This window comes from Vanacampus margaritifer, chromosome 2 (genome assembly GCF_051991255.1).
Source record: "Vanacampus margaritifer isolate UIUO_Vmar chromosome 2, RoL_Vmar_1.0, whole genome shotgun sequence".
In the NCBI taxonomy this organism is placed as follows: domain Eukaryota; kingdom Metazoa; phylum Chordata; class Actinopteri; order Syngnathiformes; family Syngnathidae; genus Vanacampus; species Vanacampus margaritifer.
Window position 1 is genome coordinate 39,386,632 of NC_135433.1, and position 17,807 is coordinate 39,404,438.

At 39.7% G+C, this 17,807-nt stretch overlaps 1 protein-coding gene across 1 annotated transcript in view; it reads right to left on the reverse strand.

Annotated features, from left to right (window-relative positions):
- The window catches only part of LOC144044976 (ephrin type-A receptor 3-like), a 145,095-nt gene that overhangs the window by 108,448 nt on the left and 18,840 nt on the right, over positions 1-17,807 (reverse strand). Inside the window, exon 2 of the mRNA XM_077559721.1 lies at positions 10,138-10,202. Within this exon, the coding sequence (XP_077415847.1) occupies positions 10,138-10,202 (65 nt within the window). The remainder of the gene's footprint in view (positions 1-10,137; positions 10,203-17,807) is intronic.

Genomic DNA, 17,807 nt, shown 5'->3' on the forward strand with positions numbered 1-17,807 from the left:
CACAAGTTGATGTCGTTATTGTTTTACAGCAAAAGAAGACCATCCGTCTATCACAGCGTGCATGTTGAAAAAGGTACGACGAGATACGGGAAAAGGAACACACACACAAAAAAACATGTTTTTTTTTTAAGAAACACCAAGCAGCACAGTTTTACTTGACAGCATCAACACACACTGTGAGATGCTTTTATGGACGAAGCAGATCTGCGTCCAGAGGTTGGCTTTTTGGAGAACTGCGCTCACGCTCACTCAAGTGCGGCGTAGCACAACCTACAAGTTCTGTTTTTAAGTCAGCTGGGCTGAGTATGAGTGATGAGCTGTGTCAAGATGACTAGAGAACCGTCTTTGTGTGTGTGTGCATGGACGGAGGGAGTTTTTCTCCAGTGATGGTGGAAGGGTCGTGCAAACGTGTGTGTGTGTGTGTGTGTGTGTGTATAGGTAAGACAGAGCAACTTTGTCTCCCATCATTTGCTGCCATCTGTTTCCACTTGTGACTAAGGCAGTAATTGAGACCACTTCTCGCATGAGCAGGAAAACATTTCTATCTACATGCACGCACACACACATAGTCGGCACGCACAGAAAGAACATTTCTATTCCTTAAAGACAAGAAAAATAAACCAATGCGGTTTGAGTGTTTAAAGATATCTGATCCATTGAAGGGGAAAGCAACTGGACGCACGCTTCAAGACACACACGCATGCACACGCACACAGAGAAAGAAATGTTTGTGGGGCGTGAGGACCACCATATTTGTTCTGCACTCCTGTCATCATCCTGATCCTTGAGCTCTTCCACGGTGATGATGATTTACGGCCTGACGAGCGTATAAACGTGGGCTGCTGCATCATGTGGATTTAGTAGGAAATCATACTCGTCTTTAACGTCCTACGACGAAAAAGTCCAGCAAGAAAAGTTCCTGCAGTGTAACACACCTTGAGGTGCACTAAATAAACATGGAGGAAATGTATTTTTCATTTATATTTTTCATTTTATTTTGCCTCAATTTTAAAACAGCAGGCTGTTCTATCATTTTAAAAACACCGCCTCCTCAAGCACAACAAAAACCTGAGGTTTCTAGAAATGATTTTGACAAATTGTGTATCAAATTGCAGTGATGATAACTCCCTGATCCATAAATTACACGTTGTGTCAAACACAAGCAAAAAATTACTTTTTTAAACTCTCAACAACAAATACAGGACCTCTGTGTGAAATCTGACAAAATTAACTTATTCGCTGCCATTGGCGGCTATTGACGTCCAAAATTCATTTGAACTATTTCCATTAGTTTAACATTTTTTTTCCACTTTTGTTAACAAGAGTATGAAAATCTATTAAAAAAAATATTGTACATTTAGAACATATATAAAATGTGTGATTAATCATGAGTTAATGAAGTCATGCGATTAATTACAATAACAAAAAAAAATTGCCTGTCGCCCCTAATTTTTAACAATCTTTTTTTTACAGTGTTGAGGACCCAAGTGCAGAAAGGCAGGAGAACCAAGGCGGGGAATGTGTACTGAACAAAACTATTAACAAAAACACTAGAGCAGGGATGGCCAAGTTCGGTCCTCGAGAGCCACGATCCAGCCTGTTTTCCATGTCTTCCTCCTTCAGCGCAGCTGATTCTAATGATCTCATCAGCAAGCTTTGCAGAAGCCTGACAACGATCCTGATCATGAATCAGGTGTGTTAGTGGAGAGAAACATGGAAAACAGGCTGGATAGTGGCTCTCGAGGACCGAACTTGGCCACCCCTGCACTCGAGGGTATAGTGGAAACTCTCAAATTAAAAACCAACAAAATACTGAAAAGACCAAAATTCAAAGCAACAACAAAACACAAGGAAACAAAACACACACCACAAGTGACAGCGATTCAACAAAGAATGAAAGAAACCAGGATGCTAAATAAAGGCCAATTGACGAGGCAACGAGAGACACGTGGACAAGACACAAATGTTTGGGGGAGCTGATTGGATGACACAAGGGGCCGGGTTGACGAGCACAGGTGGAAACAAAAGACCTAACGAGCAAGATAGGCCGCAAGAAAATGAGTCATAACAAGAAACAAACCTAAATATAATGTACACAAACACAAATCATGACAATGATGATAAATTATGCTGTTCTTTAGTTTTAGTGTTTAGCATGAAATTACTGATACAGTAAATTATCGTAACTACCAGCTGTATACAACAATTAATAAATACAAAATGGTTTCAGGTTAAAAAAGAAAACTACAAATTATGTATACTGTACTTACTTTAGTGTAAAGTACAACTATATTCTTGTGATGAAAGATCGTACCAAAGGTTTAAAAAACACCAAGACATCCAGGCAAAAAAAAAAAAGGTAATTAAATGAAGTAGTAATTAAATTAACTAGTGATGAACGAATACCGATACCAAGTATCAGTTTAAGGTCATACCAGGCCTTATTTCAAAAATGTAATGGTATTCCAATATTGGCCACCCTCTTGTGGTCATTTTCAGATCAGGAACGATAAATTAGAAATTAGAAGAATAGAAAATTGACATTATTTTCATGCGATTTTAAGGAAAAAATGCTTTATTGGGGTATACACTGTAGGTATTTCTTTAAAATGTTCTGTTATTTTTGGAGGGAGGGATTTTCTAAAATTTGCTAATAACATGCTTTGAAATATTGTGCGTACTGCAACCTTCTATATTCTCAATTTAAAAAAAGACCAATGAATGGAATACAAATACTAAAAAAGCCTCCCCCAAACAATGCCTCTTTTCAACAGATTAATATTTGTGTGAAATTTTGTTGGTTGGTTTATGGTTTTATTGAACATATAGACATAAAGAAAACCCAAAACACATTACAAGTATAAAATATAAGTTGAAGTAAAAATGAAAAACAAGAATAGGAAGAAAGAAAAGAGTTTATATGTTCAAAAGGGGTAGGAGGAAGTTAAAAATGTATCTAGTCCTACCCCTTATTCTTGTAATAAAACATGCATTTCTTTTTTTCTCTACTTATTACATTCTATAAATAATTTTGTATGTAAAAGCCATGCACAGAAAAGACTGAAGAAAAAAGGAAGAATAACATTTCTAAAAACTGACATTTCCATTTCCAGCGGTATACTAAATGCCTTTTTATTACGATAAAATTCTACTAGATGGTGCGACTAAACGTCTACCTGTCACGTCATATTGTCCCTAAATCTTGAGGAAAGCAGAAAGTTGCTTTCAGTAAAGACACAACGAAGTGAGCGCAAATAAAAGAAGGGCCATTCCCGTAACAACCTTAAAGGCGCAAAACGGAACTCTGCGCTTCTGGAAGTTAATGTGATGTGACGTTCCGACAAGGCAGCCATAAAATCCTTGACGCCGTTCACCTCGGCCGTGAGCACCAAAACAGATAAAGCCGCGCATTCTCACGCAGACTTCCTTGCACTCAGCTGCTTTTAATCTCCGCTGAGATGTCGGCTGTGTATGAATTGGAGCACAACCAGCTCTCTGGATCCTCTCCCAACTTCAAGCGGGGAAACGGAGGCAAGGGGGGAAACGATTGCTTAAGCTACTGCAGCCAACTGAAAGTCAGTGAAAGTTTAGACTGTTGCCCTGAATGGATTCCTGAAAGACAACGTAGCGACAAAATGTCCGAGAGTCCTCGTGATCAACTGCACTCCATCCAATTAGAAGTGCAAAACTCAAGACTGGTGGGAGTGGGGGGAAGAGAGAAGGGAATGAATGTTGGTAAATTACAGGCGCGCTTGGCAGCTAAATAGACCCATCTGTGCAGCGCTGAGACCAGTCGGACATCACAGGACGGACACACACACATGCGCACAACACTCCCCCGGGACGAGTGATTAAAGCATTTATGGGAATAGTCATTGAGGGATAAAGAGGGCTTTATAATGTCTGTGTTTATTTCTTTGTCGGCCGAGTTTGGAGTGGCTGGATTACTGCCACTTCCAAGCCGGCAACTTCTTTCCCCAGTCTGCGCGTCTGTTCATCATCACTTTTACTTGCCGTGGAGCACAGGTGTGTTTATGGACATGACAACAACCTGCGCTCCGTTCACCGCATCGCTAATGATATACTTGTCGCTTGAGAGAAAGAGTTTTTTTTTTTTTTATTGCATTCTGGGAAAATATTTGGAAAGTTGGGAAAATACATTTTCGTTAATGAGATAAAATAAAAAGGATTTTTTTATAAAACAAACCAAAAATAAATTGTACGTATATAAAACTATAATTAGGCTATAGCAAAAATTTCAATTTCATCTTGCTCAATAAATCTTTATTGAGCTTTCAGGGTTTATTTTCAATCTATTTAATTCGATATTGCTGTTTGGACATACAGAAGAAGAAAGGCCATTCGTGGATTTTACTTGGCTTCATTACATAAAACTTATTGAATTTATTTTTATCTTTCACTCCAAAAAATACTCCATATGTCGTATAGTATAAACTAGGGAAGTTTGATACCACTTTTTTTTCAGACCGATACCAAGTACGAGTACTCAAACTTGAGTAGTCACCAATACCACTAGTACTTTTTGATATATACCATTTACAAAAAAAAAATACAATGACGGATATTTTTAACAAAAGACCTATATTTCCCCATTATAGCATATCTCCCTAAAATTGCATGAAATCCATTTCAATGTTCGCTCATTTTTCCACCCCCATATGTTCATAAACTATATATTTTGTATAGGACACACGATAAAATTAATCTTAATTAATTAATTCTTACTGGGGATCTGTCAGACATGTGTGCCTTAAAACAGCCACAAGAGTGTGCTGCAAGTATTGACACCTTGAAATAAGGACGAGATATCGGTACTTCTATTAAAAATAAAATAAAAATAAAAAATCAAACTACTAAAAAAAACATTAACTAAAACAAAGTATTTTTGTACAAAATAAAAAATAATAAACCTGCGCTAAAAACTCAATTAAAAGGATACTTGACTCATTGAGCCATTTTCAGCAGTAAAAAGTTAATATTTTGTCCAGAATGAATTTCATAACGTCATTATTTTTCTTGTGAAAATTAATAACTTTAAAAACTATTTTTTCCACTTGCTGTCGACTGAAGATGGCATCACCTGTGCTGAGATAGTAGGTAACAACCAATCATGGCTCACCTATTTTCTGGCGGGTTTTGCTGCTGAAAATGGCTCAATGAAGTATCCCTTTAATGTAAAGGGACGGTGTCCAATATTTAGTACCATCTAGTACTGAACTAATAGAATGCAACGATTTTGAAGCACACACACTACGGTGCCTTGGAGAGAACACACAAGCAAGGCTATCCTAATTACTAGCAAGAGAAGCTAGCATCAACTAGCTGCACTCTAAAACTGGATTGGTTTAAAAAATAAAAAAAAAATAAAAATACTAATCTGTCAGACATTGACCATTCCGGGTGGTTACGGGCATACCAATTTTATTGGTTAGCCAAACAACCAATTGAAATTGTGAGTCTAGATAGATCACAAATATATATTGTAATATAAATGTATTTATTAATTATTAATTATTATAAGTGATTAGAAATATATTATAATATATAGATAAAAAAATGCTTAAAAATATACATGTGTGTCTAGATAGATCACTAGGTATGACCAGCTCAGTGACCTAGTGGTAGAGTGTCTGCCCTGAAACTGGGAGGTTGTGGGTTCAATCCCTGGTTGGGTCATTCCAACGACTATAAAAAAAAAATGGACCATAACTACCAGCTGGATTGGTCAAATGTAACCTTTTTTTTTTGTTTTTATGGTGTGGAGCAGCTAAAAAGAGCGGCTAGTGGTAGAAGCTAGCGAGAGCAACGGAGAAGGAGACAAGCTGCGGGAGCCCGAATCATGGTACTCAGTGACGACCACCTGCAAGCACCAGATGTGGAAGGTAAGCAGCAGTCAACAAAAAAAAAAAAAGGTAAGCAGCAGTCGACCCACTAGTTGCAAGCTCCACCGCAGGCTAACTATATTAGCGAAGTTCTTCTCCTTTGGGTATCCGTAGCAAAAAGATGGCGGTAAGGTGCAACCAAAATGTTGAATACTGATGTGATAGAACATATTTTTTGCAAGTTACTGAAATTAAATAAATGAAATAATTATTAGCTCACCACACTGTCCCTTTAAAAAACGAAATAAAACCTATTAATCCAAAACTATGACAACCCTGCTCAGTAGTTAACGCATTTGCACACACGCAGAGTTGAAACACGGGTTCAGCCTGGATGCTAATTGACATTTTTTTTTAAAGTCTGCACCCCTCTCCCTGAGCCCTAAATCAACGCAGCCAATCAGCACGGAGCTCTCTTGATTGCTTTGAAGTGAAGCAGAGATGTCAGATCAGGGTCGAAGTTCAACCATTCACTGGCTTCCCATAATATCCCTGCTGCTGCAATCATCTGATGTGTACACCTACCAGCACGTAATTGGCTCCCAAAGTTTGGAAAAAGCTCTGGCTTAGTTTAGGGCTAGCAAATTAGAGAGGGGTGAAGAGCCTCCGGCAGCGGAGAGATGTTATGGGGCCTCTCATTTTCAAACATCATTATGACATATCTGTTTTGTGTCCCTCACGACGCCCACCCGCCGCTCGGTGACAGAAATGGGTCGCTCCGCTCCGTCTCGGCCACATCCGGCCTGCACGGCTCGGATTAAATTTGACCCGGGGGGGTCAAGTGTGGTTTTTCGACTAATTCAGGTGGACAGTGGTCTCAGATTGGTCGGGATTGGCTCTCGCTGAAACCAATCTCAAGGTTTTAAAAGATCAAAGGTCAACTGGATAATACCCATTATATGAAACACAAGATCTTCTGGCAACCACACCATCGTGCCCTCTGTCCTCATATTTTGACATTCACTGACCATTTCCACAAACAAGACGCTAATACATAGCCTTAATCAGTGGAAATATTTCATATGGACTTGAAAACACCACAAGACAATTCATTACAACAAAACAACAAGGCTGTCGAGAAAGTCTAGATTGGTTTTGTGTTATCTGTCCATTTATAGACCACAATAAGCAAAGTAAAACGGTATTGCAACTTCATGGTGAGAGAGGGAGAGCAAATCGTTACGCAACATTAGGAATGGGCGAGTACCGATACTGAGTACTGTGTCGGGCAGATACCGGCCTTATTTTAAGGCATTGGGTACTCGGACATTTTTTAGGGCTGTCAAAATTCAAATGTTTACTCTGGAAATGAACTCAGTTAACTCAGTTTTATATACTTCCTGTTGCGACCTCTAACCTCTGCTCACGTGTGCAGCCAAATTTAGTGCAGCCAAATTTAGTGCAGCCAAATTTAGTGCATCCAATGGCACAAATATGGACAAACAGGGGTTATAGGTAGTTTTACTTTCAGTTTGACTAGCTTGATGCTTATGTGTAGCTCGTGGGCGCAATTAAGCCTTTAAGTGAGAAATTTGGGGAATTGTTTCTATGAGAAAAAAGATGCCAGTAAAGTCTGTCTTGATCGTTTTGTTTCAACAGAAGAATTTAATTCAAGGTGCAAAGAAAACTATTGGAACAATCTTTGATTCTAAACGTACTTTGATTATTTTAAAGTCAATATACTGTATGTTACAAGCTGAAGGGAAAATAACCATGGTTTGATATGTCCTCATGTAACCTCTTATATAAGGATATGTTGTTGTCCTGAACTGTTGTACGAATCCAGGTGCCCAACAATTTGTAAATAAAGGGCGGAATCAGCCTGGGAGTGAATGCCTTGTTTATACTACAGTCTTCCCTGCTTCGCAAACATGTTTTCGAGAAGTGCCTGGGAGAGGGCTTGGACAGCCCGGTTTCTCACGCTCACAACTTTTTGTTAGCGAATACAAGACGGAGCGACACACGGTCCGGGCAGAGTCAGCTGTGGAATACGTACCATTGCCCAGCCGTTTTGCAGCTCGTTCTACCCGGACCGTCGGTTCTCCGGTCTAGTGTCTAGGTAAGCGCTGTTGATGATCATATTATGCTGCTTAGCGTTGAAGTATGTTGATTGCTGTTTGTGGGGAATAAAAGGCACCATTATTCTAGCAAAGTGAGGTGTGTTTATTGCTGTTTGCGGGGAATAAAAGGTACAATTATTCTAGCACAGTATATCAGTCTCTGTGTATTCATTGTTACCGCCGATCACTCACGATCCTGCATAAAAATATACAGGTGAAGTAGTGTTTTCCACAAAACACAAGCTTTGTATGAAATAGTACAAGCAGAAGTAGAAAAATGTGGTTAATTATGGAAAATGATGTGGTTAATTAGCTATAAAAATAAATAATCGCTTGACAGCACTAGAAATTGTATTCATTATCCGTACTGGAGGTATCGGTACTTGGTATCCAGTGAGTACTCAAGAGTGAATACTTGACTATTACAAGTCTGAAAAAAGTGGTATCGAACATCTCTGTGCAACATGATTGTAAAATTTTAAATCAGGAAATGTACAGGGTAAGGTACAGTCGACCCTAACCCTGTTAATGGGGGATGGGTACTGGACTGCCCCGCGAATAGTAAAAATCTGCATATAATTGATGCTAATTGAAAAGGAGCTAATTGGAGGATTTTTTTGTATTATTTCCAAACACAATAAATTATATATATATATAATTTATTGTGTTTGGAAATAAACTTTTTTTTTGTCCTCCAATGCTTTTCAAGGTTAGGGTCGACTGTACATATACATATATATATATATATATATATATATATATATATATATATATATATATATATATATATTTATATATATATATATATATATATATATATAGTTAGTTAGTTAGTTAGGACACAATATTCATACTATTCACTATCTAAAGTGCACTTCTTTGAGTTCAGCTGGCTACTGCTAGTATTTTCTACTTTTTAGTTGCTTTCACATGTACAGATTGTCTTCCAGCAGATGATCATCCTCTTTCTGGCAACACATGATTTGTATTTTATGACAAACCATAACTGACTGCAGTAAATTGTCGAGGCATTCGTTTGTGGAACACAATTGAAAACTTCATAAAATTGTCTATTCAAGTAATAAAGGCAAGACAAACAAGAAGCATGTTCATATAAGCGTAAAGGAACATCTCATGAAAACAAAGACGGCCACTTTCACCCACTTATGTAATTTCCTCTCACTATACACTCAGGGGCTGATGCCTGATCCTTGCTTGAAAGATAAAAAGATAGACCCGAAAAAAAAAGATGCATTTCACTCTCCAGTCAGTAATTTGTAATTGTAAAATACTAACAAATGTGCCTTTCAGGAAGCCCCTGTAAACCCAATCATAACGTCAATACAAGAAAACCTGTGTACTCTTACTTGTTCATAATGAGTCACAGATGCTCTTCCATGAGAACCACATTGAAAGAAAACATACACAAACATAAACAATATGGCCACACAATCAATGCATTTCAAGTGCATGAACCCGAAACCCTGGCTTGCTTGAGAAAACAAGCCCCTCTCAGCAGCGCTCACTTCAGCTGCCTCTTTGCTGCTCGCAACCATGAAACCGTGTGTGGCATCCTGCAATTCAAGCCGCCCGTGCTGAATAGCCACACGGAAGTTGGAATCGAGTAGAATCTAATCAGTGCCATTCAACTGACGTACAAAGTCGCTCTTATTTCGATGTGGAATCCGCGTTGTCATTCATTCGTCCTCTCTATGCTTCCCTCTCGCCTGACGTGAGGTGACTGCGCTCCAGACTCGCCTTTTTGCTTCTTACCTGCACACGGAGGGTTACGCAACCCTTTCATGCACGCACATAAATGCATGCAAACATCACAAATGTCTACATTTCCTCTTACATAAGAATATTTACACCTCCCGCCCAACTCTTTACTCTTGTACTAAAAAAAAAAAAAAAAGGAGGTTACAGCGCCACAGCACAGTTTTCAGTGCAGCGGAAATAATTTGTAAATTCCCCCTGAAGACTCCTGATTTAGCAAGGAGAGCTCAAGAACTCGGCGCTCTCTCCAAGCGCACTGCACTGCGGCTCTTGCTAAATCCCGCCTTCCCTTCCCTTAAAATAAAACATGACGTGCATAACTTGAACATGAGGCGGCGGCAACTAGAAAGGCTGATGTTTGTTTGTGCGGGCGTGCGATGTGTGCTGCGCATACTCACCCCCTCATTAGGATAAGCCTCCCAGCCCAGGTCGGCCAAGGCGGACATGGAGTCCAGCAACGTAACTGCAAAAGAGAAAACAAACATGTGAAGCCGTTCTTTCACGGTGTTTGTTGACACACTCAGGGGGGGTAACGCTGCCTTGAATGCACCAGATCAATCTTTCATGGGTGAGTTTTTGTGCGTCTGGAAGGCTTTTGTTGTGTTGGGAAACAGTTGAGGCGGCGCTTCTGTAGAATTCCAATGTTGCGTTGAGTGTGGTGGGCCTTGCAGCTGCTGGTGGTTTAGGGGGGATAGAAAGTCACTCAGCGAGACTGAAAGTGGCTCAAGGTGCCAAAGTCGAAACATTGAAGTGAGGCTCGTTCCAATATCAACCACAACTAGTGGAACGCGGCTGCACTAACTTTGCCATTTAGAAGCAGTAAAAGCTTTTTCCTGACACATGCTTGTCCAAAGACGTTCTACAAGATGTTCAGAGTCTGTGGGATTCTTTTTTTTTGTCCGTTCATCCAGAAAAACACGTTTGTGGTCCTGGCTCTGTTCTCGTTCATCTCAATGGTGTTCTTTCTGTCGACATGCACAGTCAACAAAGAAGAATTGTTGAGTTGTGGCAGTTTTCTATCTAGTCATTATTTTTGCATCTGTGGCTCGCACTCTCCCCCGTGGCGGTCCTACTCATGTACTGGACGAAAATAGAAATGCACCATGTTTGTTTTTGCTCACGTTTTTCATGAATTGAACTCAAAGGGCTTCTATTTCTCTCATATTGTTCAGAAGTCTGCCTGAATTTGTGTTAGAGAGCGCTCACAAAATGGTCACAGGTGTGACTAGGCATGGGAGGTAATAGATTCTGATGGTATGATTGATAACACATTATCATGGTATTAAAATTACAGCTCTAAAATTACTTTATTTTAATATTTAGGTTAATCAAAACATTTATTTTCCCACAATGAACACATTTGAACACAATTTTATTTTATGTTTTTTATTTTTATTTTTATTTTATTTTTTTAATTTATTTATTTTTGTACAATATATTTAGTGCAGAAAAAACATGTATCATTTTAATAATAAATAAAATAAATAAATAAACACATACTTCTGTTTTAATTGTTCTTAGTAAGTCACAGTGTCCCATCACTCATATTTTGCACTGCACAATATATTTATAATATTTAGTACAAAAAAACATGTATTATGTTAGAAATAAATAAACATTGACATTCTTCTGTTTTCATTCTTCCTTGTAACTCAGTGTCCCATCACTGGTGAGCTATTTTTAGAACAGACCTCGTGGGCTACTAATGTTGTCTTTGGGGCTAACTAATACCTGCTGACACTTTTTTTTTTTTTAGAACAATGCATATTGTTTTCTCTATTTCGTCATGTTCCCTCCCTCCTCTTACCCCAAACCATCAAACCAGTAATCGGTCCATGCCTAATTGTGACATATCAAGATGCTGATTTGACAGCATGATTATTGCACAGGTGTGCACTAGATTGGCCATAATAAAAGGCTACACTAACATGAGCAGTTGCAGTAAAATTGTTACATTTGTGTACGCAGAAAAAGTTTTATGATGTGTTTATCTATATTTTTGTTCAGTGTGACCAAATACAGAATTACTTCAAGGTATTTACATTAGTTTTGTAACAATTGACCAAGTGTTTTCAGAATCTCCCAAAATAACATTCTATTGATGCTCGATGGCCTTGGAGTTTAACCCTTCATGATGAGAGAGGAACCATATAACGTCACTGGGTATTCAAAATGGGCTATGCATGCTTTACTATGTGAACAGCTTTAAAAAAAAAACAAAAAAAAAACAAGAGCATCCACTTTTATGCCTTCTATGATTTCTAGGCTCTTCAGGCCTGTTGCTGCACAGTTTGTGGTCAAATAAATATTGCTTAAACTGTTATAAGCGATGCTTTTTGCTAGCGCGTTTAATGTGTTTTGCATTGTTTGTTAGCATTAGGCTAAACGGCTTTACCAAAGGCAAAGCTGGCTGCTCAAATAATACAAAATGTTCTGTTTTTATGTTTTGTTTTGCTGTTCACTTCAACAAGGAGTGGGAGTAAAGAGTTGAAAAAACAATAATAATGTTCACTATCTGGCAAACTGCCTGCTTGTTGTGAAGTAAGTTGAGTTCGCTGCCCCCGTACAGTGCTCAGATCTCAATTTGTACGCACAAGTCAAAGTAAAAAAAATAATCTGAAAGACGGCTTGTATTTCTTAAGTCTGGTCAGAAAATGATAGAAGCCACATCCACATCTTTGCGATCTCAGTGTGATAGTCGTAATTGGAGGGAAGATGCAAGGAAGGTGACGATGACAAGTGATGAGAGGAAGGCGGCAGCTTGACCAGCAGGAGGCATAATGAAAACCTGCTTCTTCACCTGCGTGTGCGGGTGGTGATTCGTTGAATGTGTATGGCTGCACTTCTTCCACTCAGGTTCTAATCAAGCCTTCAATGCTGCCGATCATCAATATTTAATCAGCATCCATATGCAGAGACGCCTGCTTCTCTCTTTCTTCTCGCCGCTCAACTGCCATCATGTCAAGCTTCTCTGTTATGCAAATTGCCAGTATGGCTAAAAGCTACAGGAACTTGTGTAGCACACTACCAAATTGGGTGAAATAGCTAAAAAGTTACCCATTGTGGGTCAAAAATGGACTGATCCACTACTTGGATCAGTTTGACCCAACTTTCTGGGTTGTTTTGACAAACAAGCTCATTTCTTGGGTTGTCTTATACAAAATGTCACAATTTTTGGGGCTTCTTTGCAAAACAACCCAAGAAGTTAGGTCAAATGGACCAAAGGAGAGAATCAGTCAATTTTTGACACAAATTGGGTTATTTTTTTACCTTACTGGGTTGACGATTTGACGATTTTGATCCAGCAAGGGGTAAAAACTACCCATACTGATAAGTTAAACCCACAAAGAAATGGATTGTGAGGTTCTTGGTATAGCTGTGGTTAAAAATAATACAAGAAAAAGCAACTTTGCCTAGTGAATCACTCACTTGATATATTTGGCACAGTGTTTACACTGGATGCCCTTCCTTATGCTACCCACCTAATTTTATCCAGGTTTGGGACAAACAGTGTCTGGGAATAGGCAGAGGGTGTAAAGGGTTGTAAAGTCAGTTCTGGTATCCACTGAGCCATCAAAAACATTTTGCAAAATGTTTACATCAAATTTTATTTTGAGGGGAAGTCAAGTTATCTTATATAGCGCTTTCAAACAGCCTTGGCACCCAAAACTTTTCTTTGCAATATGTTCTAGGTGCCCCCACTAGTCTAATATTGTGTTTGTGGAACATGCGTTAAGCAGCAAAAAACACCTTTTTTTCCCCATTTTGCCACTTGGTGTCAACTGAAAATAACATCACATGCTGCATTCGAAGACAGTGGGAAGTCGGACTTTTCAAACTAGGGAGTGTGCACGGGAACTCTGAAATTCCACTTGTTAAGGTGTGTGTGTGGGGGGGGGGGGGGTAAGTACTTCACCGACCGACTACAATGTGACGTCACTCTACAATGGCGACCCCTTTGGAAACACAGACCGTGAATGGTGAAACACAATTTGCTCGAGTATAAAACTAGACAGCTTTCTTCATTCATAAATATTCTACATAACTTCACGTAACACAACGTACGTGACAGTATGCCGCTATCTCTCTGCATGAAATTATACGGTGAACTACCGAACTGTATTACCGAAAATTGCAAGAAGGCAAGTTTGCTGAAGGTCAAAATGAGTTTTGAGAACCAAAATAAACAACAATTCATCACTAACCGCCATTCTGGTTGTTTACTTTCGCCATGAACGCTTTCAGGTCGGAACTGAAAAAAGCCACTGGGATAAGTCCACCAGGTACCGACCAATCATGATTTACAACCTCAAAAAACAGGTGAGCCGTGATTGGTTGTTACCTGAGCTACTGTGATGTAATTTTTCAGTTGACAGCAAGAGGCAAAATGGCCGCCGCATGAGATGGATTAACAGGTGGATTTTGCTTCTTCATTCCTATTCCATAAACACAATATTAATCAGAATATTGTGTTTACACTAATGGAGCTATATATATATATATAACATGATATTGTAAAGCAAACGTTTGGGTTGACGTCCCCTTTTGACATCAGTACATGACAAAATGGTGACCAGCTTCATCCCAAATCCAATCTCCAACCCATTCTGCCGGGTCAAAATGATCAACCCAACCTTAGGGAAAAAAACGACCCAATCTGCTCAACATCTTCATTACCCACCAAGTGACTCAGGAAAACCCCACTATTTTTTAGTGTGTAGACTTCAGAGGGCTCAGCTGTGGGACACAAGTCCCCCAATTATGTTCCAGCGTTTATATGACCTCTTTTGCATGCATTTGTTTCATAAGCGTTCCAAAAAGACATGGCGTAATCACATTTCCTACCTGGTATATAAGCCTGTTTACAAGCTCATCTGTCTGACAATCTCACACGTTGTACAACATCTCCCTAGCATCCATACAGGTGAGAGGGACGCCATGCAGTAATTGTGTCTGTATTTGCGCGTCCGTGGTGTGCGCGTCAAGCGGAAGTGAAATGAGCGCAATGACAAAGGAGGAGAGGAGAAGAGGTGTTGAGCAGCTAAAGGTCACGTGAATCCTCCAGCCTCGCACATTAAGAGCATTTAGACCGCCTCCATCTGTCAAACGGCGTACAAAGGAAGGGAATGTATTAACATGATTACATGTGATATCAAAGACTGCTATAGAATCACACACAGTCAGAGATAAAAGCCGCATACAGGATCAGTAGCCTGACACGTCAATTATGCTAATAATTACTTCTATGAAGTGCTTTCAGAGGAAACAGGAACAAATGTATGGATTTCTAGTCCTAATAGATGATACGCACACTTTTAATCCATATGTTGTGCCTGCAGAGTTAGTCTGCCTCAGTTCTTCCTTTCCCAATAATAGTTATTTTTATTTACAGTCCGCGATGAGCTCTAATGTTAATAGTCTATGTTCTTGTAAACCAAATTTTCCTAATAAAAAAAAAAGTATTTGGACTACCAGCTCAGTGAGCTAGTGGTACAGTGTCCACCCTGAGACTGGGAGGTCGTGGGTTCAATTCCCGGCCGGGTCATACCAAAGACTATAAAAATGGGACCCATTGCCGCTCTGCTTGACACTCAGCAATAAGGGTTGGGATTGGGAGGTTAGATCACCTTATGATTCCCGAGCGCAGCTGCTGCTGCTGCTCACCACTCTCTCAGGGGATGGGTCAAATGCGGAGAACGAATTTCACCCCACTTAGGTGGGTGTGAAAATCAGTGAATCTTATCTTACTGTTCTGATTTAGAAGGAAGAAAAGTAGAAACAAAACCGCATAAAACTGCAATAGGTAAAATTATGGTCACAAATGAAAACCTGGGTGGATCAGAAATAACCAAAACGTAAAGTAGTGAGGGTGTTATAGTTGTACTTTCATTGCGTTGTGTTTTTTTTTTTTTCCAGTCTCTGATTGAGTGGAGGGGCTTGTCCTCCTGCGCCGCACCTGTTTCTCATTCACAAATCAACGCTTTATAAGGACTGGAACTGCCGACACTCCTCGTCGGAGTACAGACGCTCCCCTACTTACGAACATTCGAGTTGCGAACAACGGTACATACGAACATATCCGCGCGCATGTCAAAAAATGTTCGGAAAGAGATGCTGTAAGTTAGATTTTGTATTGCGCACCTTTTTCCGAGTACTGTAGCGCTTCTTTCCGCCGCTAATACCGCCGCTTGGCGCTGTGAGAGCTCACCCAGCATTGGAGGCTCAGCAACGTGTCGAGGAGGAGGAAGAAGAAGAAACGCTTGTCGCTCATAGATAAAGCCATCGCACTCTTCGAGCAGCAAGACCCAAATATTGAACGTTGCACAAAGGTTGCAAATCAATTGAATGATGCCATACAGTGCTACCGCATCATTTATGATGAAAAAAGAAGAAAACTGTGCAATCGTCGTTAGATCGCTTCTTTCGGCCAGTTTCTAGTAAATCCTCCAAGGAAGATACTCATCAACCCTCATCTTCTTCTCCTCGACCCTCAACTTCTTCCTACATTGAAGTTACGGAGGAGGAAGTAACTTTTGAAGCCCATTCCAGCGACGACGAAGAACCTCTCATGATATAAAATCCTCCTCTTCCTCCTCCATCAAATCCTTAAGCATCGAGTACATCTTCCAAAAGTAAGTTAAACTTCATTTTATTTATCTTATTACGTACATGTTCATACTGTGTGTGTCTCTCGCTCTCTCTCTAACATACGTAGTACAGTACTGTACGTATTCTCTTTAAACATAAATTATAATACAAAATATAGCACTGAAGCAACTTACGAACAAATTCACCTTACGAACGATCGCTCGGAACGTAACTCGTTCGTAAGTTGGGGAGCGTCTGTATAGACCTTGCTACGTCCTCGCCCAAGAACTTTATTCCGACTTTGTGTTCCAAATTCCTATCGCTGGCTTTGTTTCTTGTTTCCAGTTTCTCACGTGAGTCTTTTGACACGTAGTTTTATGTTGTTGCTTGTTGCCTGAGTACTTGTTAACCAAGCGTTGAGCCTTTTTTGCTCCGTAGTTTTGTGTTTCCTCAGCTTTACGCTTGAGTGATTGGTATCCACGTGTTGCTTTTCCCCACGTCGCTTTTAGTTTATCCACTTTGTATAGCTCGTTTTGTATTTTGTTTTTTCTTATTCGCGTTGTGCCTTTCTGCAGTCCTCGGGTGTATTTTTGTTACTTTATTTTCCTTGCATACTTTGCAAGCGACTTTTGCTAACTGTTTTTCTCCTGGCTTTGTCCAGCGCTTTGTGTCATAGAATTCCGTTGTGTACAATTAAATTTGGCAATCCACACCCTTTGTGTCTCTGCGTTTGTGGGATCCACTATCCGGTTATTCCGGAAATCATTACAGAGGGTGAACAGTCATGTCTTCGCCATTTGCTTACTTTTATTGGAGGGGGCAATAATTCATTAAAATGGGATTTTGTGTTTTGGAAATCAGATATTTTATTTTCAATCCATATCACCAAGCCCACCAGTTCTTGTTTTGTACCTTTTTATAAAAGGCAAAAAACCTTGTGGCCCAATCACCTTCACAGGTTTTACATTTCCCGAACCCAATTTATAATCCTTAGGGGAAACAGAGACACGCATTAAGATGCACAACAACACTTTTTCTTCTTCTCCTCACACCTCTTGTCAATAGCACTTATCACTTATAATCAATGGGTGCACTTATCAATTATGTATTACTGTAGATCCATCCCTTCCTGACTGCTGACACAGCATGACATCATTTTGCAGATGCTTTTGTCCAAAGGAAGCATTTTATCCACACTTCCTCTTAATCATCTGCGCATACTAGTCTTCCATATGAGCATGTAACATTTGTTGAAATAAAATTTGCTCCCATAACCTTAACAAAGCAGAACAAACCTTGTAAAATCACGAGCGTCACGGTTATAGAATTCATGGCCGAGCTCTTATGTTGATTGGAGGTGGAACTAATGAATTAGAGAGGGAGTGCGGCTCTTCCTTAAGCAAACATCAGCAAGCGTCCGTGTCTATATTTGCCTCGCCATCATTCTCTTCCTTCTTTTCTCTCTCCTCCTCCTGGGACC